This window comes from Pyrgilauda ruficollis, unplaced genomic scaffold (assembly GCF_017590135.1).
Source record: "Pyrgilauda ruficollis isolate IOZ18807 unplaced genomic scaffold, ASM1759013v1 scaffold46, whole genome shotgun sequence".
Lineage (NCBI taxonomy): Eukaryota > Metazoa > Chordata > Aves > Passeriformes > Passeridae > Pyrgilauda > Pyrgilauda ruficollis.
In genome coordinates, this window is record NW_024526155.1 from 4,185,177 (window position 1) to 4,211,646 (window position 26,470).

Genomic DNA, 26,470 nt, shown 5'->3' on the forward strand with positions numbered 1-26,470 from the left:
CTTTTTAACCATGAAGACAGTGAAACACTGGAACAGACTGCTGGGGGAGATTGTGGCACCCTGTCACTTGAGGAGTTTAAAAATAAGATAAGCAGATGTCTGGGTGTCTGCTGAAACTGTTCTGGGTGCAGTGGGTGCTCTCCTGAAGGAGGGGGTGACTCAGTGCTCTCCTAGAGCCCTTTCCATCCCTGTCCTCAGCATTCCCATGGCCAGCACAAGGGACACAGTGGCCTTTCCTACTGTAATTGTGAACTCTTTTTCACCCTGGCCACTTGCCACTTCCCTCCTCCTTGCTGAGCCTCCGTGCCAGCACCATTAGTGAAAGTTGTTATTGGAGAAAAAATAGACTCCAGCATCCATCAGGATCAGCACAAGCTGTCAGCGTGCTGCTCGACCTCGCAGGGCTTGCAGCCTCCTAAATCATGAGGCAGAGCCTCTGCTGGAGGAATGTGTCTGTTTTGTGTTCTCCGTGGTGTGTCTGCAGCCCTGCTAACAGGGCCTGGGATGCTGTCAAACCTCCAGCCCCAGACATGTGTGGGGGCCTCCTGCTCATGAAGATGTGCTTCACCTGGTGCTGGTAATCTTTTCCACTGGTCAGCAATGACTTCCCACCTTGGAGCCAGAGCCAGAGCTACTAACTGAGCTTCTGTTGCTTCCATCACAGAGGAAGGAGATCTTATGATGATTGCATCTCTGGATGCCTGTCACACATCTTTTAGGAGTGATTCTGGGGCCTGCAGTGTCAAATTCTGGGGTCCCTGGGTGATATTTGGACAAAATTTGGATTTTAAGCTGATGCTGTAGCCTGTTATTGAAAGGCAGCTGCTCTGTGAAGATGTTGGGCCAACATGCCATTGTAGGTTGCAGCATGGAAACCCCTGGGAGAGGCTCTCCACTGGGTGGGTGACAACAGGCACAAGGTGCTTGCCCAGTTTCTTTAGGAGCAGCATCAATCTCAGCTGATCACCAACTAAATCCTGCAGTTTGTTTCCAAACCTGTCTTTGTGATGAGAGCCAGCAGTGCTCAGGCAGAGATGGTACAGAATGGGTTTCCCAAGGTGCTGCTTACACAGGGAGGGGTCTGTGGTGGCATTTCCCCCTCTGTGGGGCTGGGGACACTGGGGACAGGAGGAGCACCTCTGCTGCTCTCAGTGCTCCCTACTGCTAGTCCTGTCCTCTTTGTGGCTGGTGGTGGGCTGACCTTGGCTAGCTTCAAGGTCTTCTCCTGGCCCCAGAAGAAATCTTTACCTTGCATTGTCTTGGGACATGGGTCTTCCCTCAGCATGGCCTTTCCCTGCTGCCCTGGGAGTCATAGAGATTGGGGTGTCACTTATTTCTCCTTTTGGGGCTTGCTTTGACCTCTTGCAGGTCAGAGGCCCCTGTAGAATAAATGCTGCTCAGCAGGAGAAGGTAGCAGGATCCATCTCCTAACGAGAACCCCCCAGTAATAAGCCAGGATTGTGTTTGGAGTGGGACTGGAGGCTTCAAAATTCAGGCTGGATTCAGCCTGCTCTGCTGCTCACTGCTCACACACTGCTTTCTCCTGCCTGCAGCGATCACAGGGGTGGGTGACACCAAACTGTGTCAGATGGCTGTTGTGGAGGGCCATCCTGTCCTGTTCTCCTGAGACTCAGGAAAGTTTCACACTTTCCTGCTGGGAGGCCATAGGTTCAGCCTTTGTGTTTTCCTGGACTTCACTCTGCTTGAGGAAGGTCAAGCTGGAGCCGTGGGTTCAGGGCAGGCAAGATAATGTACTTTATCATTGATTTTCAGTGAGAATTGCATTATGAGATTAAATGTCTCATTTTTATTGCATGGGGAGGCAAAGAAAAAGCAGGAGCTCTGAAAATAAAGCCTAAGTCCAAGTGCTGTGTTTGTGCAGGGAGGTGCTTGACTGGGAGTGAATGTGCCTTTTTCCAGTCCTTTGGAGGTGAGCTTTGAGAAGCTGCTTCCTCTGAGGCTGGTAAACAAAGTCAAACCTCATCTGTGTTTAAACCAGTGCCTAATTAATGTGTCTAATTGGCCCACATCTACTAATTCCACGCTGGCAGGGAGTTTATTAAAAAGCTTTTCTAGTTCTAATGGATTGAAATAAACAAAGCTGCTTAGCAGTTTCAGATGAAAAGCACTAAACAGGGACCAGTTATGTGGGTCTGTTTGAGTCAATCCCAAATCCCCCCAGGTGTCAGCCCCTTCCCTGGCTTCAGCTGCAAGGTGCTCCAGCTCTCTGAGGGCTTGGGGAGCATCCTGATGTACTCTGCTTCTTTTGGTTATTTTTAAACACCAAATTGATGGTTTTGTTTGCTTTAGTGAAAGCATCAGCTATTCTAGCTTTAATGCCATTAATACTTAGATTATAGATAGCCTGGCAAAGCCACAGGATATTTCTAAAGCAAAGGATTAGTTAATTTCCAAAAAGTGTTAGATATCAGGGTATGAATAACAACCAGCTGCAGCTGCCCAGATGATGTCCTTAAGCCACAGAAGGACTGGCAGCACTGTGAGCTGGGCACAGGGAGAGATCCTTCCTCTCTGCATGCAGGGCCATGGCAATGCCTTCCTCTGCACACACAGCATCCCTGACTGGATCCAGGCTGGATGTAGTGTTTGCTTCCGTCCCATGACTCCACAAATCATCCTGTAAAACATCCTCCTGCATGCTGGAGCTGCCTCGGAGCTGCCCTTTGGCCATGCTCAGTTACTGCAGGCTCAGGAACCTCATGGCTTTCCCTGGGCTCTGAGAATTCCTGCTGCCTCCTTCCTGGGCTCTTTGTAGCTTGGATGGCTGCAGGCACTTTGCTCTGCATTGTGATGTGGAAGCTCAGCAAGGGAACTAATGAAGCATTGGGAATAAACTGGCTGTAAATGCAGATTGCCTCCACGTGGTCTCCCATGGATGTGATTCCAGGTTTCCAAGCTCAGAGCAGCTGGACACAGTTCCACCTGTGACTGTCTTCAACCACCTTACCCAGTTCCAGCCATGCTAAAGCTCATCATGCCACCTCCTAATAGCCCAGAACTCATTGGGAAGCCTTTCCCAACTACCCTTCCTACCCAAAAAGGGTTTTTTGAGGGGACACACGGCCCCATCCTCCCACCCCGCTCCCCCAGCAGCCTGATCTGCCAGTGGCTGTACACAAAGCAGACCTGGGCTGGAAATGCTGACAGTACTCTTGAGAGTTTATGGTCACAAACTCTATTTTCAGCCTAATAAGTTTTTTATATGCTTGGAAAGCTGTCAGTTGAACATCAGCCAGGCACAAAGTACCTGCCATAAAGCGTCTGGACCACAACCAAATGGGAAAGGTGCTGCTCTGCTTTAGCAAGTTCTTCATCTTGGATGCTTTAGTTGGTTCATTTATTTTGTTTGAGGATCTTGGCTTTAATTATAAAATAATAAGATAATCATAATGCCTCTACTTAAAAATCTGTGCAAATATTTGCTGAGAGCCTGTTAAATCAAAGCTCTCTGGATAGGGTTTTGGGGCTGGGAGGCTCTGTGGTGCTGCTGCTGGTGCCAGAGTGGACTGGCCAGGAGACCCTGGGATGAAGGAGAGAAGCTTTGGGAGTGTGTCTGGAGAAGGGTCCTGCTTCTGGGCGAGGTGAGTCTGGCACTGAGCTGCCGTGGCCCCAGCACAGCCTCAACACGGGAACATGGCCCCAGGGAGAGCAGGGCCTGAGCCACGGGGCTATAAATGACTGCCCTGCATCACAGCCCGTGGGACTGCCAGGGAGGTCAGGGGTGCTGGGGGACAAAGGGTCTGGGAAGGAATTACAAATATGTGAGGCTCTTTTGGAGGCTTCCCGGTGACAGCTTTGCCCCTGTCCTACAAGGCATGGTAGCACAGGGATTGGAAAGGTCCTGGGCAGCTGCAGGGATCCCGTGGGACACCGCAGGGGAAGGATGGGCTCTGCCATGCTGAGTGCCTCAGAGCAGAGGTGTCTGCCCGCAGGGTGGGTGCGCTCAGCCTGTCCCCCGCACCCCATGGCAGCACCCTTTCCCACCGGGGGCTGGTGGGGCAGCAGGCAGCGCCTGAGCCCGCCTGGATGTGCTTCAGGCAGGGATGGAGGTGGGTCGGTGCCGCGGGGCTGAGCCCGCTCCGGGCGGGATGGGGCCTGGGCCGGGGCGCTGAGCCGGGGTTGGAGCCGGGGCCGGGGCCGGGGCCGGGGCCGGGGCCGGGGCGCTGAGCCGGCGGCGCGGGCGCTGCCGCAGTCCCGGCTGCGGCCCCCGGAGCTCCGCTTCCCGGGCAGACAATTTACAGCAAATGGCTCCTTTCGATGCTAAAAATAACCCGCTAGAAAACAAGTCTGCCCCATGGCTTCAACCGGAGAAAAGTGCATTTATTAGTAAAACTCAAGATGTCCTTTCCTGTTTTTCTCTGAAGAACCGGTGCTGAGAGGTTGATTGAGCTTCCCAGCCAGGCAACGGCTTATTTCAGTGCAGGGTTTGATTCCTCCAAGATTAATTTTTCTTCCCCTGCTAGTGGTGCTCCATGGCTGGTCCCACACTCCACTGGCCAGAACAGCTCTGTGTTTGGGGCCACAAGCGATTTCCCAGCCAAGGGAGCTCTAAATGCCCTATGAAAGTGTTCCTGCTGCCCATGCCTGAGAGCACAGCAGGTTCCCAGTGGAGAATGAACAGAACAAAATGAAATATCTGTTTTCTCTTGCAGCGTAAGCACCGTTTTAGGGACTTGTTTCTTCCTCCGCCTTAAAACTGCAGATTTTACTAAGTCTTGTTTATATACAAAGAGTTTCCAGCTGTTTCTCTCCAGGCTTTTCTCTGGAAGGACTAATTGGGGAGAAAAGACAGATCCTGTATGAACTACAAATGCAAAAATGTCCCTGTTTGCCTGGACCGGCTGCTTGTCCCCAGCTCCAGCCCTGGCCCTTTCTTTCCAGCCATGCTCAGGGGCTGTGTGTCCCTGGGACACAGCAAACGGTGGCACAGGAATCACAGCTGTTCCAGGCACTGGAACACAGATCTGCCATGAATCTGTTAGAGGGATTTAAATTAACAATAGGCTTTTTTGGAGGCAGGCAAACCACCTGAGATGAATGGAGAAATAAACCAGAAATTTCTCTGTGATCTGAAACATTTAACTGACTTTTAGGTCCTTTGTGTAAGTGTCTCTTGAGGCAGGAGCTGAGGTGCTGAGCAGTGACAGGAGGTGATGCTCTGGGTATCCCTTGGGCATCATCACACAGGCTCGGGGCAAGGCCATTTGGGGGTTTCTGGCTTGAGAGCCACGTGTGAACAGCCCCCTTTATGGAGGCACTGCGAACCTCCCCCAGGCTGGGATTGGCAGTGTGGCTGCAATCCAGCACTCATCCCTGTGCTACACCGTTGGGAGAGGATGTGTCCTGTACTCCCAGGCTGAGTGCTGCCTTGCCCATGAGCCACCCTCTGCTTCTACACGCCCTACTGGAAAATAAAGTTTCAGCTCGTGCAGCCCCTCTGCCTCACTGTGGCCCTTGTGCAGCTGGTGTCTGCCCTGGGGCACCCTGCCAGAGCTTTTCCCACATCCCAGCTCAGTGCGGTGGGATAGTGGCTCCAGGGATGGATCTGTTGTTTCAGCTTTGCACACAGAAAGTTTCTTTCCTCCAAGAGCCCTGGGGAAGCTGCAGCATCTCGTGATGGGTTGTGCAGACCTGCTGGGGTCTTGGATAGCCCCAGGTTCATGGATGAGCTGCATCCCAGAGGAACTGCATCCCCATCTCCTCTGGGCTCTCAGCATGGCACTGTGTGGCCAGCACTACACACTTTCAAAGGGGGGTTTGTGCCTCCAAACCGAGTAACATTTCATTCAGTGACAATTCCTGTCTCTTGGTACCCCCACCAGTGAACCTGCCCCTGAGCTCTCCTCCGTGCCAGCAGCTCCCCATTGCCGTGGGACTGTCTCCCCACTGCCTCCACTGGAGACACAGAGGTTCTGCAGAGTGGGCTGTGCTGGTCAGAGCAGACTGGGAGCTGTGGTGGGTGGCTCTCCCCACCTCTGCTGAGCACAGAGGTGCACCTCTGCACCTCCACATGTGAGCAAAGGCAGCCAGGACAGAGTTAATCTGTCTCCTGTCCTTGGATGTCCTGAGCACAGCACGGAAGCAGCCTCTCAAAGTAGGAGCTGTTGTGCCTTTGGAAAGCCTGGGAGCTCTCTGATGCTCCTCAGGGTAAACTTTTTGCCCATAAGCCCAAACAAGCAGAAGAATTTCACGCTGGCTGGGCTGTGCGTTGGCACGAAGGGCTCTTCAGGGAGCCAGATCGGATCTGAGTGTTTCCTGCTCATGACAGAGCGGAGGTGTTGGGCAAAATTCAAATGATAGCTTCCTCCCAGGACGCTGAGGAGGCAGCACAGGTCGTGGTGCACTGAGCATCTCCCGGGGCTTCCTCACTGCCCCGCTCCTGTGCTGGCGCCTGCCTCGAGCAGCGATCCGGGGCAAGGAGCTCTTGCTGCGGGGGGATATTTAAAGTAACGGCGTAAAAAGTGGCACAACTCTTTTAAACCTGGGCTCGGCGAGTCCTGCAGGACAAACGGGTGCCCGCAGGGTGCAGCCGCAGTCGCTGTGCAGCGCACATACAAATGCTGCCGGGTGGGAGCGGCCGGAGCTGCCGTGCGCTGCTCGCTCTCCCGCTGCCCCGGTCCCGCGCAGCCGGCACCACCTATTTATAACTGCCTGCACTGCAGGAGTGCTACTGGACTGATGGCTTCACACAGGCACGCTAAGTGTTGTTCTATTTCTGTGATTTGCTCTCTTCTGCACAAGCTGTTGGTCCCTCGGATGCCAAAGCACTCCGTGTAGTATAGACAAAGACTCAGCTTTTTCTCTTTTATTAAAATATTCACCAACAGCACCCCAGTGGCAGGTATATTTACCATTTTTCTCAGCTCACCTGGATAATTGCATCTACTATTCCATCCCAGTCTGATCGATACCCTTGGTAAATAAGATAACCTGTCAGGTTTGTTGTCACTGCAGCCAAAGGTACTTTAGCAATGAAATTGTTTTGCTGAAGAAATAAATGGCTCTCACAGAATCTGAAGATGCTGTGACCTTTCATTAGTGACCTGAGTGACTCATCCCTTTTTGTGTGCACACTGCAGCCTCCCACCATGCTGTAAAAGATGCTCCACCAAAGTCCTACTGCTGGGTGCCTGGAGCAATGGAGAGCCAAATCCTGTGGGAGGTTCCTGCTCTGGCTGCTTCTCCTCCAGCTCCACACCTCACCTGGCCAGAGGGCGCTCACGTTATGGCCATGGCCTGTTTGTCCCGTGCACCATCCCAGTGCCACAGTGACGTCCCCAGCACCCCCAGCCCCTGTGTGCAGCAGCTCCTGCTCCCCCGGGCTGTGGAAGCCTCTGACACAAAGGCATGAGCCCACGTTCTGAGCACAGGGCAGCCAACCCACACTTGTTCAGCAATCAGGGCTCCACTGGCCACACCAACACTCCTGAACTGGTCAGAGCCAGATTTTAGCTAATGTGTGCAAAATGAAATGAAGAATTAATCAGAGTTGAGTTCTATGCATTTAGATGTTGCTGATAGCAATATTTTCTTCTTGTAGAGTGTTTTGCATGCCAAAAAAAATCCCCAGTTCTGCATTTTGGAGGAAAAAAGTGGTTGTACATCTGTGCCTCTGTACGTGTGCTTGTTATTTCTGCCTGACTGGCTTCCCTGGGCTGTCAGCTCAAAAGTTCTCTGTAACATAACAAACCTTGACTGTGTTTGCAACATATCCTCAACCAAGAGCTGTTTATTTAATGAAGCAAGAAATGCTGCCAAATTTCCAAGCTTGATCCTGATCCCATTAGTGTCAGGAGCAGAATTCCCACCATGTTTGATTTATTGCTTGGGTCTAATCTTGATAAAGGAGCTAAAATTCTGCTTTCAGCTTGATTTTGCAGACAAAACCATTGCGCCATGCTGCTGCACCAGAGAGGCTGTGGAAAAGCAGAGAGTGCAGGTGGGATTCCTTTCACTTGCTTTTAGACATCTTCAGAGTATGGCACAGATAGCCAAGGGAGGGAAAGGGGAATGTTCAGCTGGCCATAAGGCAGGAGCCCAAAAGGGGTGATGATTCAGGAGCTTCTCTGGTGACACCAGCCCCTTCCTGCCAGCAGCAAATGCTTGTGTGTGGCCCTGCCAATGTCTGGAAGAGTGCTGGGAAAAGGGGAAGGATGATTATGGTAGCTCCCTGCCTGTTTACTCACTCCCAAAACTCTCCCCATGCCACAGGTGGGACGTGGGACAGGCTGGGTGCTGCCCTGGTTGCTCCAGGCACAATCCCACCCTCTGCTTCCAGGGGATAAGGAGCCCTGGGAGGTTTTGAGGGGGAGCTGTGCCCACACATTTTGAGGAGGATCCCTGCAGTGACCACACACTGGAAGGATGGCAGCTTTGTTGCTCCATCACCAGCTGTGAAGAGGCTCATGTGCCAGGGGTTGAGCCTTAATTACACACACACACCTAATAAAGGGAAAGAGTTCATTCCCTGCAGTTCACTTGGGAAGCAGCACTGTCTACAATTCAAGGGGAGTGTGAAGTTACAGATTAAAAAATAATTAAAATCCCACCCCAAATAACTCAGACATCAGCCCAACACACAGATCCTTACTGGCTTTTCCTGCTTTGACAGATACAGAACACAGAAAAATGTGCAGATTTATGCCTGCAACTGTCCCTGGGGCTCAGAGATGCTTCTTAGGACACAGACCTTTAAATCATTATTAAAAGTGAAGGGAGGTGGCACTGGAGAAGACAAGAAGACACATCTGGGCACAAGGATGCAGGGGTGAGAGCAGAGTTGCAGAGTTTGCAGCGCTCCCTCCCCAGCATGTGGTGATGCTTTACTTCAGCCAGTCCTGCCCAAAGGGGGGGCAGTGCCAGAGTGTCACAGCTCCCGTGGGCTGTGGGAGCCAAGGCTGGTTCTCTGGGGAGCTGTAGCACCTTAGACAGGATCCATGTGTGAAGATGGAAGAGCTGGACAGCTTTCAGAGGCGTGGGTGTTTGTTGAGGAAAGGAGAAGAGTTCAGAGCTCTGGAGAAGCCCGGATCTGGGGCGCACATGGAAGGAACAGGGACCAGGTCTGATCCTAATGTCTCAGTCCTCCTCCTACAGAGAGAGAAGATCTCATTGGTGAATTTATGCTTTATCTTTGGTTTTCCTCTGGATGAGGTGGGAGCTAGACACTTCAGGCTCTGCTGCACCCCTGACTGATGCTGAGCAGACTCCTCAGTGTGTGCCTGTCACAGATCACTCTCCACTGGCTGCCTGCAGTCTCCCAGCAGTTTTCTGTCTGCAGAGCACTGGGAAGATCATCACCACTCCCTGAGCAGGCAGGCCCCTGCTCCAAGCCACAGGCCAGCTGGCTCCCAGGCTCCCATAAAGCTTTAAAAGAAGCCAGACGACTCGCAAGTGAAAGCATGAGGTGTTTATTTGCACTGCAGACATATTAAGTGCACTGAAAGCCAGCTGTGCTCCCTCCACTGCCCAGCTAAGGTGGGTCTGTGTGAGGAACAGCTGACAGAGATAAATGTCAGGAAAAGAGCACAACATCTGTCCCTGGGCCAGTAATTTCCCAGAAAGGGCTGATTTTAACTCACAGTCCACTTCCTTCAGCTGGGCTCCAAAAGCTGCTGTTGCTGCAAATCACATTATTGAATTGAAGTGTTTGAGCTGTTTGTGGTAGGTAACACTAAGATCAAAAATGAAAATACTGCTTGGGAGCCTCTGCTTAAAAGCAGAGATCTGTCACCCCTGGTGATGACAGATCTTGCCATCACATCCTGCCTTCACAAGCCTTCATGCCAGTGCTGCTTCTCTTTTTATTTGCAATCTGATTTTTACAAGTCATATCTAATGCCCTTGCAAGGCTGGATGCAAGATGTAAGCACCCACCTGAAGATTTGCAAACTCTCTTGGCATTTTCCTGCTGAAAGCAGGAGTTCAGGCTACTGCAGTCATTCACCTTCCAAAAGAAAACCCCAACCAATAGCCTCCAAAAACTTTAAAATGCCCATTTGTTAGTTCTGCTATGTGCTCTTCCAAAAGAGGGGGAGTAATGCCAAAAATGTCTTTTACTTTTGCAAAGGAGGTGGGCAGTAGAGGATCCCACAGATCCTGAAACAGCTCAATCACTAAGGAACTGGCACAGCTTAGTAATATACTTAAAACCTGATTTTAAAATTAATATTTCCATTTCCAAAGCTCTTCCTCCACTGCAAAAATTTGCCCTCTCAGCTGTTCTGCAATGCAGGATCTCTCCTTAGGTGAAGGAGGGAATGCTGTCTCAAACACAAGTACAGCAGAGTAGAGAGGATGCAGTGGAGGGACAAGGTGTCCTGCCTCCCATCCCTCAGCCATAGAGGAGCTGGGAAGCAAGCGGGTGCTGCTGCAGGAGAGGCTGGAGGGAAATGCTTTGGACTGGAGCAAATGTGATCATCTCTTTCCATAGGCAAAATGATTGGGTTCAGTAGTTTTGCTTTTGGAATCTGGTCCCAGTTTTCTCTCCGATGCTGACAGTCCTGCCTGTCCCTTGTGTGCACAAAGCCTGTGATGCTGCTGTCACCATCTCTGCAAAGCGGGTGTCAGGGTGGGGGGCTGCCCCCGGGGAGGGGCCAAACACAAGCTGATGTGGCAGAAGCAGGGGTGTCAGGTACCTCAGAGCTCATTAGAAGCCTCCCCCTTACAAATAATGTCGTTCCTCTTCTTCTCAGCTGCCTGGCAAGAGGTTTTGCTCCGGAAGGGTGGCCTCAGACACTGTCTGGCGCTTTGGCGGATGGTCCTCACTCGTGACCTCCAGTCTTTGCTGGTAACCACATAGAGCAAGGGGTTGAGGGCACTGTTGAGGCTGGCCAGGCCCCGAGTCACCTGGTAGGAAACATAGATGTCCTTTGAAGCCTGTGTGCAGGACCCTTGTGGCCGCCAGCGAAAAAACAAGTTGAGGTTTCTGAAGATGTGGTAGGGGAGGAAGCAGATGGAAAAGAGAACCATGACGAGAATCACCAGCCCGATGCTTCTCCTCCTGAGGCTGGGGTCCACGCTGTCATTCCTGCAGAGCACGAACACCACGTGGCAGTAGCACCCGATGATGATGAGGAACGGGATGACAAACCCAGTCACGGTGACAGCAAAGGTGTAGGGCAAGTAAACGTGCAGGTGCTCCTGTCCTGTCGTGTCGTGGCACTGCGTCCTGTTGCCATCTGCCTTGCTGAAGGCAAGATCGGGAGCTATCTGTGCCACGACCCACACCCAGACTGTCACGCTGAGCCACACGGAGGAGGCTGCACCCTGGCATCTTCCCCGCGCCTTCAGCGGGTGCACGATGCCCAGGTAGCGGTGGATGCTGATGCAGGTGAGGAAGCCGATGCTGGCGTAGAGGTTGAGGTGGAAGAGGCTGCGGGTGAGGCGGCACCAGGGCTGCCCGAAGATCCACACTCTGCCTTGGCGGTAGTAGCTGACGAGGAAGGGCAGTGTGCTGACATAGAGCAGGTCAGCCAGCCCCAGGTTGCCCACCAGCAGGCTGAGGGGCTGGCGGGCACCCTCGCGGGGCCCCGTGCAGAGGTGCCACAGCCCCAGCCCGTTCCCCAGCAGCCCCAGGGGGATCACGGTCAGGTACACGGCGGGCAGGAAGCGCTGGGCGAAGGCGGAATCCACGGGGCAAGGAGCCCGAGGCAAGGTGCCATTGCCGGGCCAGGCGGAGAGAGCGTCCGCAGCCATCGGGCGCTGCGGCAGCGCTGCCAGGGCGGCAGCCCCGCTCGGAGGCACCGGTGCCCGCGGCAGCTCCGTGTCCTCCGGCACAGGCTGCGGCTCCCCCGCTCCTGCTGAGCCCGGCCCGGGACTCGAGGGTGCCGGACTTTCCCCGGGACACGGGGAGGATGTGCCGACAGAGCCTCAGCGGAGCGGCTTCCGCCCCTCCCCCGGCGCCTCCCCCCGGCCCGCTCGGAGCCGGGCGCAGGGTCACGGAGCCCCCTGGCTGGTTTGGGTGCTGGGACTGCCTGGAGGGAGCAGGAGGCAGGGGGCGGCAGAGGGATGCCTGAAGAGGGCAGCCAAAGCTTTCAGCCTGTTTGTGTTCTGTCCCACTCGCGGTCAGGAGAAACCTCCCAGTTTTCCACACCGGGGGCTGGAAGCCTGCGCCCCATGAGCCGCCCTCCCTGCCATTCCTGACAGCCTTTTTCCTGGCCACAGCGCTCAGGAATACTGGGAGCAGAGGTAAGGAGGACACTGGCAGTGTTCCATGGGGCTCATGCTGCCACGGCCGGTGCCGCAGGCAGTGCCAGCAGGCAGAGATGTACCAGGTGTCTGCCCCCAGCACAGGCAGAGTGAGCCCTGCTCAAGAGCTGCCCCCTCCCTACAGCTGCTCCTGCTGCCTAGTTCTATCTCCCTCCCCAAGCACAAAACCCTTTCCCCGTTCCTCCTTCGAGCGGTCCAGACCCGTGCAGGGAGGACGTGAGATGGGCTGCGAGGCAGGAGACACCCTGTGAGACTGGGGCAGGAGCTAAAAGAGGCGACCCCAAAGCAGACCCCGAGGAAGGGCAGCCCCGGTCGCATTGCTGAGCAATAAACGGGGCCAGAAGTCACTTGGATCTGCAGACGTGGAAGTTAACGGCGAAACAATCAGCAGGGAGAGGGTTTACCCTGATAAGCCATTTCCCGTAGGTAAACGACCTTGGATTAACGACTTGAGGCGAAAGGCTAGGCTCTGGAAAGACCGCGTCCGCTTGCTTTCCGGGAATTGAAGCCGGGCAGGGGTGGGAGGAGGCTGGTATCTCATCAGCCGGAGGAGGAGGAGGAGGAGGAGGAGGAGGAGGAGGAGGGGGGAGGGTGAGTCCTGCCCAGCCATCCCGACTGCGCGCCCATCCCTCCCCGGGAGCAGCTGAGCATCTCCGCCGGACCACGGCAGCTCGGGGACACGGTGGGCAAGCCGCAGATGGGATGGGGGTTAGCTGCGTGCTGAGGGTGCCAGTGTGTTTGTTGACTTCAGAAAGTGCTTGCTGGAGCAGATAAGCGGTGGAAAACGTTGTGTGTTATTTCCTGCCTATATAATAAAATCTCACCACCATGGGTGTGCCGCCGAAAAGGTGAAGTGTGGAAGGTGTTTCCTTGAGGTGAAGCAATGGTTTTTCTGCGGTTTGCAGAGGCTCTGGTGGATCTGTGCCGCTGGAGTTACAGCAGCAGGGGGTGTCCATGGGGGTGCACCCCTCAGGACATCCTGCCCTGCTCCTGCCCCCTTCCCCTCTGTGCACTTCAGCTGCTCCTGCAGCCTGGGCTTGGGGTGGCACTTGCAGAGCAACTTTATGGAGGTGTGGAAGGGCAGCGAGAGGAGAGGAACAGTTCCCTTTGCCCCAGAGCATCGACCTTTGGGGAAACTGAGGCAGAGACAGCAGCTGGCTGGGAGGACTTCTGTGATCATGGGAAGGGTCACGAGCTGCTCTCAGCAATGAAGGCAAAGCTTTCCCTGTCCCAAGAATGAAAGCTTGGAGCTGGTGCCTCCTGCCATGGGAAGAGAGGAGCAGGGCAGGACACGGGGAGCACTGCCCGTGAATGGCTGGAGCCCCATGCCCTCCACATCTCCTATTCCCTGGACCCTTCGGAGGCACAATCACAGATCTTTTCTCTTGTGCCTGCCTCCTGTGTGTTTTAGGTGTTTTAGGAAACCATTTGACCATGTTTTCACTCACAGTACAGGTGCTACTGCCAGCTCTGCCCAAACATCCTGCATGAGGATGCTCCCCTCTGGCTCCTGGCTCTGGCAGGCAACAGCAGTGCTGATGTCAGGATGAGCACACAGGGCCAAGATAGCTCCTGCAAACACATAACCTGAATCATGTGTTTCCAGGAAAAATAAAAAACCCCATTTGATCTACTGGATTTTTTTTTTTCAGTTGAGCACTGCATTCCTGTGCTCAGTTTCTGAAAATGTTTCACTGTAACAAGGGGCTCATCCAGCCCTCTCTCACCCAGCTCTATGCATTTAAAAATCATAAATCATGAGAATGGCTTGGAAAAGCAATTCTGATGCATGTTGTTTACTCATCCAGCAGGACAGTTTTCCTTCAGCTGCTGCGTGTGCTTGCACAGAAATGAGCTGTGATCTGCTGCTCATCACTGACTCGGGAGTGTGGTTGGCAGATCCCAGGCTGTGTGCAGATGTTGCCTTGTGCCTTGAGGACAGGCGTAAATTTTCTTTCAGTTTGGGGATTTTTATCTTTCCACGTTACTTGTGGATGGGGTGGAATATTCCTCTGTTGCCCCACACGAGCAGGCAAAGCCAGGACCCTGCGTCAGAGCCCCAAATAACCACGTTTCCAGGGTAGCAGGGCTTTAGAGGGAAATATTGTGAGACTAGCAATCAAACTGCAAGGGTTGATTTCCCTGTATTCATAGGGAAAAATAACTCTGATTTATTTGGAATCATTAATTCATTATTTAGATGCTTAGTGAATCAGGGAGACATTCTGCAGGGGGGAAAAAAAGATAATTATAGCAGAGGTGTGTTGAGTCATTTGTTTGAGATGAGAATTGCAGGTTGCTGTCTAAAAAGTGACCTTCTGATTTTTACCATCACCCAGAGGTGACTAGGCAGGATCTGGGAGTGTGTGACAGCCCTGGCAGCTCACCCAGCCTTGGTGGCCGAGTCCAAACATGCTTGAACAAGAACTGGCTTAAAACCAGGATTTTCAGTACCCACAACATGTTTTATCCATGTCAGTCGAGGAATGTGGTAGTTTTGAAGTCTACATGAACTTTAGGTCACCACTTGTTTGGCATGGCCACCAGAGAACTAAAAAAGCCAACCAAAGCTGTTTGTTCTGAGATTTGCTGCTTGCTGGAGGTTCACCATGTGCCCCATATCAAACAGAATTAATGATTTGTATTCAGGCTGAGCACCAGATGATTTCAGTAAATAATTCTCTTTGTAGGCAATGTTTTACTGCAAGAGCAGCGAGATTTCTTTTTTTCTCCTTTTTTTTTTTTTTTTTTTTTACCCCCAAGAGGTGGCTGAACTTCATCCTTTACTTTCATTTTCTTTTCAGCTCTTGCAGGGCCTGAGGGAGTGAGTGAGTTACCGTGGCCCTGCTGCCGTTTCTGCTGCTGCAGGGGAGGCTTTTCCTTGGGCTGGAGAGAGGAGCTCCCCCTGCCATTCATCCTTTTGCCCCTTCACCCCCAGACCTGCCCTGGTCAGCAGCACAGGCAGCTGATGGTGGCTGCACCATGCTGGGGAAATCCCAGCCCAGGGGAACTGGAGGAGGCGTGGGCCTGGCAGTAGGAGGGATGAGCTACAGGGGAGTTTGGGCATTGATTTTTGGGAGCTCAGGAGAGGCTGTGCCTGTGGCTGCAGATGCAGCAGCAGTGCCATGCCCTGCCCTGCTCTCCTGCATCCCAACACTGGAGGCCTGGGCACTGCTATGGCCAGAGCTGGTGCCATCAGCAGAGCTTATGGCTGGGTGAGAGTGAAGGATTTAACCCAGGATGTAATAAATTGGAATAATGTGTTTAGTGCTTTGATTCACATTTTTTTTCTTTTTCCTTCTCTTACTCTAAGCAGCCTGAATTGAGGTGCCTCCAAGCTGCCCCACCCTGTGCCAGGACTTTCCTGCACCCACCGAGCTGGCCCTGAGCAGCAGGGCTGGGCTCGCCCTGCACAGACAAGCTCCAGACCTGGATGAGCACATCTTTATTTTTAGTCCCAGAAATACCCATCTAAGAAGTCCGTCTCTCACCTGGACACGTCACCCAAACCGCTGCTCCTTCCACTGCCCTTGCCGCGGCGGAACGCGCCTTCCCTCTGCACGTTTGTGCCAGGCCGTTAGAGGGCATTTGGGTTTCATTTTCCATCACCCACAAGGACTTTTTACTGGGAGAAAGCGCAGCCAGAGCAGCCGAGCAGCTCTCCTGCGCCGACTCCTGCACGGCTGGAGCAGCTCCAGCCCGTCGGGAGACGGCCCCGACTCATCTTTGCGATTTGTTTTCCCTCTTCCCTGCTTTTCCCTCGGCCCCGGCTCGCGGGGAATGTGCTTGGATGGCAGGCGGGGAATGTCTGGTGCTGCGGGGCGGAGGATCCGCTGTCTGAGCTCCTCGCTTGCCGGAGCCCTGCCAAACCACCAGCGCTTTGGAGAGGAGGAGGCCAGGCAGAGCGGGAAGGCTCGTGTTTATTCTGGAGGGATGAGGGGAAGGTGAGTTAGAGCTGCCATCAGGAGGACCCTGCCCGTGCCCGGGAAGGCAGGGCGGGTACCATGGGCTGGCTGAGCTCCTGCATGGTTGAGCAGCTCAGCCTGGTGTGGCAGTGACTTGCGGGGTGCAGCTTGATGACCTGCTCCCTCCCTGGGGGACCAGGGCATGAGGGTTTCCTCCTGGGATTTTGGCTTCCAGGCGCCAGGAGGTGGTCTCTCTTGAAGTCCCTGCAAAGCAGAGCTGCATGATGTGGTGGAGAAGCAGCATCATCTCTTCAGAAGCCCCAGTGATCCAGAAAACGACCAATTCCTGGTTTCTTGGGTGGGTTTATGCTTGGAGCATAAGGATTTCCCCATTTCCCATTTCATTCAGCCTAAGGAACTCGGAATGCTGCCCAGTAACCCTGCCTGGGGCAGCGGAGTGTACAGAGGAGGCAGGTGATGTGTGACACAGGGATCTTGTTCTCTGCTTCCAACCTCCTTTGCAGCCGAAGTCCATCATTTCTTCTCTGTTTTCCCAGTGGAAACACCCTTCATCTTCACCATAACCACAGTGCCATGGGTTTGTGCCAGACTCTTTGCCGGGATGAGGCGTTGGCTCCAGGGTGAATCCGGGGTGGGCACAGCTACAAACGACCTCCTCTTCCCCTCTGGAAAGGCAGAATGGAGATCAGTGGGGAGATGGAGAGTGCTGGTGGTGTGTCCCCCGCAGCTGGGGAGCATGTAGCATGGCAGCGCAGGGGGAAAGAAGTGGGCAGAAAGTGCCACCTGCACGCCAGAAAGGCAGATTAGCACTGTGTCCACACTGGGGCTGTGCCAGGCTAATAAAGGGGTGGCAGAAGCACCTCCCGGGTGTGCCCAGGGAGCCAGGCAGGAGCTGCAAATCTATCTCTGGCCATAGGGGCAGGCCGGGCTCACCTGTGTGGGATCCACAGTGCTCCTGGATTCAGACATCCAGACACCCCAAAATTCTGGTCTGCACCCGCCATCGGCTGTTTCCCAAGCAAAGAGGAGATGGTTCGTGTGTCCCTGAGACACGGTCAGCTCATGGCTGAGGAGGGCTGATGGGGGGCCCACAGGCAGGTGTTGCTGGCACTTCCCCGAGTCAGTCCCCGTGTGCCCAGAGGCAGCAGCTCCCCCAGCCTCACTCACCGCCGGGAACGCTGCGGGCAGGGCCGGGCAGGGTCTGGCCGTGCAGAGCCGCCTCTGAGTCTCCAGCCGGCAGTAGCGGTTCTGGTTGGACACGCGGGTGGCAAAGCCCAGCCCGCAGGTGGCCGAGCAGGCGCTCCACTCCGTGCCCCACGGCGGGCAGGGGGAGCGCAGCAGCGGGGACACTGCCCCGGGGGCTGCAGGAAAGGACAGAGGGGAAAGGCTGGTTGGAGGTGTTGCAGTTCGTATGGGGGGCTCCCCGGGGAGTGCCCGGAGGGCCCCCTTGGCTGTGAGTTCGCTGGCAGCAGCAGGCAGGCAAGGAGACTCCCCATGGCTTCTGAGGGTGCTGATCAGATGAGGGTTTATTGGGGGTCCCACCCCCGGGAGCAGCATGGTTACTGAAGGAGAAAGGGGTAAGGGGGAGGGAGGGAGAGAGAGGGAGAGCCTAGGAAGAAAAGGGCCAAGAGAGACCCGCCTCTCCCTCGCACAGCTTAACAGGGAGATTCAAAGTGGGTGAGGAATAAGACTTGGGCCAATGGGATTACAGAGACATGATACTTCAGGAGAGGATCACAGCTTAGAACAAACCTTACATTGTCGAGGGGTGAGAGAAAGCATACCATTTAACTAAAATGCAACACCACAGGAGGCAGGTGCTGTGCACCGTGTGGTGCTGCAGGCATAGCCCTGCGTGGCAGAGAAACGTGTGACGTGTCTCCTGCTGATGTTTCACAGCCATCCCCAGAGACTTGCGTGGTGGGCCCTCTCCCTGGAGCTGCCCTGCATCTTACCTGCCCTGGCATCCCAGGGGAGGTGCTGGTCCTGGGCTTCACAGATCCACTCCGGGCAGCACTTCCCTGGCATCTCCACGCGCCGGGGGAAGGGGCAGTCCGGGGTGGGCAGCCGCACATCCTCCTGGCACAGCGGGATGCAGTTGAAGCCCCCGTCCAAGCAATGGCACTGGATTTTGCAGCTGGGCTGGAAAACCTCCCCGTCTCGGTAGACCCGGCCGTTCAACTCGCAGCCTTCCTCATCGTCTTCAACTGCAAGGGACAGCCCGTTAGGGACAGAAGGACAGAGATGAGGATGGCTGGGGGACAGTGCTGGGGGTAACGGTGGGGCTGGACAAAGGGATTGAGGTGGGGGCACCACAGAATTGACCGAGTGGTGTGCAGGGCAGACATGGGTGTGCAGCAACACGTTCATCACTCAGTCTCCTCCCCTTCCCCGTCTTCTCTCATCTCTCTGTTTTTCCAAAGCAACAGCTCACAAGCTGCGAGAACCCCCCTGCTCTTTGGCCCTGACCCTGCCTTCAGGATTTCCAGGCTAGGAAAAGTTTCTCTGAGATTTCTCTGCAGAACTCCAGGCTCCAGCCTTGGCTGGGTGACTGCAGCACTCCTGGGACTCCCCTGTCCATTCTCACTGAAATCACCCTGAATTCTCAGTCAGAAAGCAGCACAAAAGCTGGCAGCAGATGGGGCACAGCCCCACGGCCAAGCTGCATGCATCATCCTCAGGGAAGCTGCTCTCCTAGGCTCAACCTCTCCCCTGGTGGTGCTGCGGGATGCCTGTGGCCATGTGAGGTCATGGCTGGAGCTGGGCTGGAGTGTGGGGGTATCCCCGGGGAAAGTGGGCACCCCTGTGCTCACAGTTGCAGGTGCCTCCTGTCCCTGCAGATGCTGAGCTGTAGTCACAGACGAGGCCCTGGCTCTGGTCACAGACGTGCAGGAAGTCGCAGGGCTCTCCCAGGCGCCGGGCACAGATCTTGCAGCAGCCACACCCGTCCAGGACCAGGGGGGACCCGCGGGGGCAGCGGGGTGGCACCCAGGGGCAGTAGCATGGTCTCCGGCACAGCTGGGCACAAACCTGTGGAGGCAAAGCTGAATCCATACAGGTGGTTTTTGGCTGGCAGCTGCTTTGTCACTGGGACAGCCAGGTGATTTTGTCACTGGGACAGCCAGGTAACTTTGTCTCAACCATGGGGGCAGATTTTTGGTGGAGGGAAGCCTTTGGTGGAGGGAGGCTCCAAATCCATGGGAATATCTCAAAGCATCCTGGAAAGCTACTGTCCCCTTTGAAGGGCACCTATGGAAAACCATGGAGAATCAAGGATGCTCAGAACTCTGAAAGATGGGGACTTTAATGTGCCACTGCTCTGAACACACAGGAGGATGGAGCTACAAGGTGAATATCCCAGGCAGTGCTGGTTATTTAATGAGTTCAGCAGCCCCAAACAGCCCAGTGGGAGAGAGGAAGGAAGGGAGGTAAAGCATCCCACCCCCATACCTGCCCCCAAGGCAGCAGGCTGTGCCCAGCCCAGGAGAGGTGGCTTTGCAGAGACAGAATGAATGTGGTGAGTGCACAGCACCTCACTCCTTACAGTCTTAAGAGCTCTCATTCATGCCAAGAAACAGGACATTGCATCAGCAGTGGGGATCTGAAGCCAAGCAGACCTCACTGCATTCCTCACTGGTCCAGCTGCATCCTCTGCTTGTCCCTGGCTGCAGCATCCTCACCTGGCCTGGCCCACTGGGCAAGGAGCCCGGAGATAGGCATGTCTTCAAGGACTGGGAGCTGTTTTCCCTCGTGGCTAGACTGAATAATCACTTTGGCAGGGCTGTGCACTGCAGTGCTTGGCCTGCTCAGCCAATTGTCTGCCAGGGAGGTGCCCGCGGGAGTTCACCTGGGCAGGAGGACGTTTGTACCCTTGGCTCATCCTGCTTGCACAACCACCCTGGCCCCAACAGCTCTTTTAGGCAGCTCTTGAGCTCCCATCATGTCACACGTGACAGAGCTGTTGCATATAGAGCCTGAAGCCACGAGAGCTGGCTCTGCAGTCTGGAAGTGAATCCTTTGCCAGTGCTGGCCTGACAGTGATGTGAGCCCCCAGGCAGCTCTGCTGCTCAGCTCCATGCACATGGTGCTGGTGCAGGGCCAGCATGTGCAGCACAGCAAACAGGCAACCAAAACCTTCATCCCTGCCCTGGTCCAGATCCTGGTGTGACTGCCGAGTCTGCCAGGACAGCGATGGGCTCAGCCAGACCATGTAAGTTTTAGATAACATTTTTCTTTTTCTTTCAGTTTCTCCCAGTGGCATCAGGTCTGACATGATGAGTCAGACAGAGAGAGTAGCTCCTTGTGCTCTATGTGCTCCCCATTTGCAGCAGTTCAGATGCTTTTCATGGGGCTATAGGAGTGTCAGTGCCAATAATTGGAGTTAAATATATCCAAAATGGATTGGGTAAGCTGGGTCTTGCTCTAGGTCTGCCAGTGAGCAGTGTTATTAATGTGGCAGGGACCGAGGGACTGGCTATGGTGGCCAGGTTTGGGCTGGCAGCACGATGGTCCTTGGTGATTCTCCAGGCACTCGTGAGCACCTGGGGCAAGAACCACTGCTCTGTTACAGCTTACCCAGGCAGCCAAGGGCATTTTTCATCTTTCAGGAGATTGTTATTACAAATCGATGTTTTAGAAAGATTAGCTGAGCCATAAATCCATTTCTCCCTGCTCCTTGCAATTTACTTGTCTTTAGATGACAATGTGGTTTCTGTCAGAGACCTGAACTCTGGGAAAAGAGTCAAATAGGCACGACGTGGCCACGACATCCCTCCTTGGGGATTCAAGCAGCAATTAGAACTTGGAGCTGAGATGCCCCAAATTCTTCAACATTCCTGTTCTCTGTTCAGGCAAATATTTTCACACAGAGTCCAAGAGAAAAAAAAATAATAAAATCTCCCCTGCAACAACCCAAATCCCACTGGAGGCACTGGCTTGGCGGGAGCATTCCAAGAAGTGGGGAGAGCTGAGTAATGCCGGGGCTGGTGCTCGTGGCTTGGCCCCTGCCTCGGGAGCCTGGGCGGGGATGGAGGAGCCCGGAGGAACCCGGAGGAGCCCGGAGGAGCCTGGAGGAGCCTGGATTTTCTGCTCCCGCCCAGCTGCTGCTCGCTGGCTGGCGGGGCCCGAGCGCAGCCCGGCGCGGGGCGCGGGGCCGGGAGCGCACGGCGCATCGCTGGCATTGCTGCGCGCTCCGGGGACCCGCAGCGAGCTCGGCCCAGGAACGCTCGGAGCCTGCTGCTTCATCCCAAACACCTCTCCGAGCGCAGCTCTGCCCCCTGCATCCACACAGCCTGGCTGCCGGCCGGGAGAGCCACCGGGCTCCTGGTGACACCCCAGTCCCTCCTGCACCCCGCTTCGCCAGAACCGGCTGCTCCACGGCTGAAGCTGCCCCAGTGCCCCATATCCCTTACCTTGGAGAGAATGCAGAGGAGGGAGAGGAAGAGGAGCTGCTTCTCCAGCTGGAGCCTCATGCTGCTCTGCCCTGTGCCACTTCAGCACATCACCCCCCAGGCAGTTTGGAGGCAGTGTTCGCAGGTTTTAAAGCCCAGAGTGGGTCCTGCTGGTGTTTATACTCTCCCTGCTCTGATGTCACTCACAGGCTCCAATATAAACATGAGTAGGTTTGGACAAGCCTCAAGATTTTCTTTTTTTTCCTTTCTTTTTTTTTTCTTTTTTTTTTTTTTTTTCCAGCCCACATTCCAGCTGCCATTTCCACTCTTCTCAAGGTGAGAATGTGCTGTCCACCAGGACAAGGAGTGAAGGGAAGGGATGCTGTGCTGTCCCTGGGGAGCAGGGGAGAGAGGCTGGGGAACCAGGCTGGTGGGGTGATCCAGCTCCCTTTCCCTAGCGTGGGAGGGAAGCTTCATGCCCTATCCTTCTGATCAAAGTCTACCCAGGCACAGCTGGTACCTTCCTCCTGGGATTTGAAGGGATTGGCAGGAGTGTCCCTGCTGCTGCTGTGGGACAATGCTGTGACCAGGCAGCAACAGGGCATCCACCTCTGTATTTAATGCTGCAGCCAGTGCAGGGCAGGCTGTGGAAGAGGGGGCACCCAAAGGAGCTGGAAATGGATTTGCTGTGGTGCTGCTGCTGCCACATCACCTCCATCCTGAGAGGGACTGTGGCCACCTGGGGAGGCGGTGGGGTGGGTGGATGCACATCGTGTTGCGTTGTCTCGGGTAGCTGATGCAGAGAGGGCAGCAGTCTGACCCTGCTGATTTCAAGCCCTGAAAACGCAAATTCAGCCCCTGAAGTATTATGATTGCCTTAATCAATTGTAAGAATTAGAAATCCAAGCTTGGGGATGAAAAGCAGGTGCTCAGTCATTGCCTCCCAATGCTTCCTCAGTCTGTCCCGTGCAAGCTTTTCTCTTGTCCCTTGTGACTGAGGATCTGGGGCTGGCTCTTAGGAAAGACAAACCCAAGCTCCTCAAGACCTACACTAGACAGAGCCACTTCCCCATATTCCCATTCCCCAGATCTTATCACAAGATTTGAGAGGACAATTTGTGGGCCCAGAGCCCAAAGGAGAGGCCTGAGCAGAAGGATGCAGGATGTCCTGCAGCTCTCCCTGGCTCCTCTCCTGCACCCCTGCCCCTTGCCTGCAGGATGTGTGCTGGGGCCAGGACTGCTGCTCCTGTGCTGGCCAAGGGATGATCCTGGTGGCTGTGCACAGACTGCCTGTAGCATCCAGGCATGAGAACTGCTGCCAGATATCAGGTGTGTGATGGCCAACACACAGGAGCTGCTGGCTGCCACAAGCAGAACACCAAAACCACACAGCTAAGGGTGATGCCCCATCTCTCCCTCTGGCCTTTTTCCCCTCTGTTTTGCTTTTGTGAAACAGGTTCTCAGTCACCTGAGCAGCAATCCTGAGCTCAGCTCCATGCTTTCCAGAGCCTGGAAGCCAGGGCACGGAGCAGGGTGGGCACAGCCCAGCAGGGAGGAGGGCAGGCTGAACTCTCACATTACTACCCCAAATCCCTGCTGTGGCTGTGCTTCATTAGCTGCAGCCAGGCTGTTAACGAGGTCATGTCAGCTTGTGGGAACACCAGGACACTTTCCAAAGGCTGCTGTCACTTATGCAAGTGCTGGAGCCTCTGCTCTGCACGGCGGAGCCCCAGCTCTGTGCACCACCCAGGCCAAGCCTGGAGTCGGGGATCTGCTCTGGCAGCCCTGCCCGTGGCAGGGGAGGCATGAGGAGGGCACATTGCTCCGAACTCACTGGCAGGGGGGTGGTTCAGCACCCACTCACAGGTGCTCACAAGCCCGAGGGTTTGATACCTGAGGCTGCAGACACCTCTGGTGTTCCACTTTCTGCTCCACAGCCGGTGCCCTCCCTCTGGCTACAGCTCAGCCAAACATCCTGGGAGTGGCTTGGGAGAGCCAAAGTACTGATCCAGCCCTGCCACGTGGGGACAGTTCAATTCATTATTCCAGCCTTGTGTTTATTAGGGATTCCTGATTAATGGCCCTGAGTTCATTTCCCAGTTAGAAATCAAGTGACAGCTCTGGTAACAGAAATAAAAACCTCTCATTTCCCACAAGGAAGCACCTTTGGAGCAGCTGACAGAGCCGTGTGTGAGGTCTCAGGGGGCAGCAGGGCACCCCTGGGGGAGGCTGAGGCTCAGGGCTGCCCAGGGGAGCCAACTGAGCATTAAACCCCTGTCACCTGATGTGTCCTGGCTACAGGGTCAGCTCCTTTCTCTGCTCTTTCCTCAGCTCTGAGCAAGAGGGGACCTTGCTTCCCCCCACCCCTGATGTCACTGAGATTTAGATGCAGTGAGGTGACATCACTGCGATGGTTTGACATCACCAGGAAGCTGTCAGAGCTCAGGCAGTGACAGAGAGCCTGAGTCAAGCCTGAGCCAAGCCAACACCCCCAGGTCAAGCAGTCAGATGGGGCCAAACCCAGCATCCCATGCCTGGCAAGCTGCCCACATTCTCATGGCATTGGCAATCCTCACTGGCACCTGGCTGGGTTTTGGAGGTGTCCAGTGGAGCTGGCTGGAGGGGTACCCACAAAGTCTCCCATGATCTGCCTTCCCAGAGAGGATTCTCCATGGGTGACTTGGGCTTTAGCTTCCCCTCTCCCAGCTCTGGGTCCCATGTCCCCACCCAGGTCGCTGTGCTGGGGCTGCAGGCAGAGCCTGGCACAGGAATTCAGCCCCTGCAAATGCTTTGATGTGCAAAGCTGCACCAGAACAGCACATTAGCAGTTCATTTTATAAATACTGTTATAGCCCTTCCCCTCTGGAGCACGTAACCTGTAAGTGTTCTGTACCATACGTGTGATTTCAGAGCTAGTAATTAAGTCCATATGTCTCACTCCACAGTTTCCATGGTATTACTGTCAGGTTTTTTTGGGGGGTTAGAATTTTTTTTTTTTTTTTTTTTTTTTTTTTTTTTTTTTTTTTTTTTGTGGTCGGTTGTGCAAGAAAATAGTTGATACAGGGATCTGACTACATCTCCTTTGAGTTAGCCGCTGGCAAGCTCTGCTGTTTCTATAGAAATGAAGGAACTGCCCCAGTGAATTCACATTTTAGAGAGCTGAGTTTTTCACGTGTTTGCTGCTCTAACGTGCCATCGTGAATAACACAGAAAAGCTCTCATTTGCACACGCTGCTCAGCTGAAATTGCATCCATCTGGGATGGATATTGAGCATATTCTCCCTTCATGCCATTCCTTTGCTGGAGACTCCCCTTCTTTCCTCTACATCATGTGTTAAGCACCCTCCCTAGAGCAGGGTCTGGATGTCCATCTCTGGCAGGGAGCAGTGAGGCTGTCCTGGGTCCTGGCTGTGAAAATGTGGGTGAGCCCAGCTCCGTGGCTTAGTGGGGAGAACATTCCCTTTGCTGCTGGGCACTCCTGGCCCAAATCCCCTCTGCAGAGGAGCAGGGCTGCCCATGGAGGGGGGAAGCTGGACAGACATCCAGCTTGGAAAAACCAAGAGTTCTGAGCTGAAATGGAGATGCGTCAGGTCTCCTTCGGCTGTTGGACACTTTGGGGTGGCTGCTGGATGTTTTTCATGAGACTTCTGGAAAACACCATGGCTTTGGGAAATTTTGAAATATCTCTGCTTTTGGCAAGATGGGAGAATTGTTTCCTACCCAGAATGAATCTGGCTCCAGTTTCAAACAGCAAGAGAGGTGGTGATGGCTATTTCCACCCCTGTCTGGGCATTTTTATTCCCTCTGGTTCTCTCACCTGAACTGCACAGCAGAGCCAGGCTGAGAGGACCAGGGACGGGCCAGGCAGTCTTTTACCTTGAGGTCACTGCTTCCACCCCAGGCCCGGGATGCAGGGACTGAAAGTATTTACCAGCTGGTGCCTGGCCAAGTGACTTGTGAGAAAAGAATTCAGGGCTGCAGTCCAGGTTCTGATGGTCAGGCAACTGCATCAGGAACTTTGGCTACATCTGGGACCAGCTGAGCCCTCCAGCTCCCAGCCACGGAGGCAAGGCCAGCAGGGCACTGCCCCTGCCAAAGGACAGACAGGAACCATGGCTGGTGCTGGGAGCACTGGATCCTTCACCATTTCCCAGATGTTTTTAGGTAGGTTTCACTAAAAAGAAGCACTGATAAATGGGGCTTGGGGCTGGTTCTGCTCTCGAAGTCTGACATTGCCAAGAGGAAGGAGCTGAGTGATGACATGAGGAGCAAATGGACTATCACAACCAAGAAAAGCTTGGATTAGCCAAAACCATAGTGAGAGCTCATCCTTCAGACTGAGGGGCTTCTCATTCACACAGCACAGCCTTGCATCAGCTGTTGTGAAGGGACAACAGAGAAAGATCAAACCCTGGGCAATACTTCTGTGAGATTTCTTTTTCCTGCAGTCCAGACAAGAACAATTCATAATTGTCCCACTAAGTTAAACATTCAGATAACTCAAAGAATAAGTCTTTTGTAAAACAAAGCTTGGAAACTTCAGCCAGATGAGGTTTTCCATTGTTATCTGGAAAACAGTGTCAGAAATCATCACATATTCAATATTGTGATCCTCTGGCAGTTAACTTTTTTATTGAGTATCAAACATAAACTTATTTTAAAAAATATCACTGGAAGTTATGTCTTTCAGACAAGATATAATCCCCAGATCCTGACCTTGTGTGGTTACTGACAGACCCTTTGTATTTTCCATGGAGCTGGATGCCTCGCTCATGTTTCCTGATCAAATTGCTCATTCTTTTTGGCTATCTCGATTTTTCTCGTGGTTTCAGGCTAAAATAGACATTGTTTTTCCTTCAGTCCTTGTCTTGCTCGAGGGTGCTGCATGTTCTCACACAGCTGCCATGTCCCCTGCAGCATCAGAGG

General features: G+C 54.1%; 2 protein-coding genes across 3 annotated transcripts; both read right to left on the bottom strand.

Annotated features, from left to right (window-relative positions):
- Positions 1-9,338: 9,338 nt before the first annotated feature.
- Positions 9,339-12,390, bottom strand: LOC121359701 (P2Y purinoceptor 1-like). Its single transcript, XM_041478832.1, has one exon. It carries the CDS (start codon positions 11,713-11,715, stop codon positions 10,657-10,659), a length of 1,059 nt encoding a protein of 352 aa, XP_041334766.1. The 5' UTR covers positions 11,716-12,390; the 3' UTR covers positions 9,339-10,656.
- Positions 12,391-15,042: 2,652 nt separating this feature from the next.
- CCN5 (cellular communication network factor 5) lies at positions 15,043-21,681 on the bottom strand. Of its 2 annotated transcripts, XM_041478830.1 has the most exons (6): positions 21,566-21,681; positions 18,968-19,184; positions 18,110-18,361; positions 17,322-17,515; positions 17,088-17,161; positions 15,043-16,819 (listed from the first exon to the last, which is right to left on the bottom strand). In XM_041478830.1, the coding sequence occupies exons 1-6, from the start codon at positions 21,623-21,625 to the stop codon at positions 16,498-16,500; spliced, it is 1,119 nt and encodes a 372-aa protein (XP_041334764.1). In that variant the 5' UTR covers positions 21,626-21,681; the 3' UTR covers positions 15,043-16,497. The 2 variants fall into 2 exon arrangements, with proteins under 2 accessions (XP_041334764.1, XP_041334765.1); XM_041478831.1 differs by lacking the exon at positions 17,088-17,161 and having other exon boundaries at positions 16,660-16,819.
- Between the last annotated feature and the right edge of the window lie 4,789 nt (positions 21,682-26,470).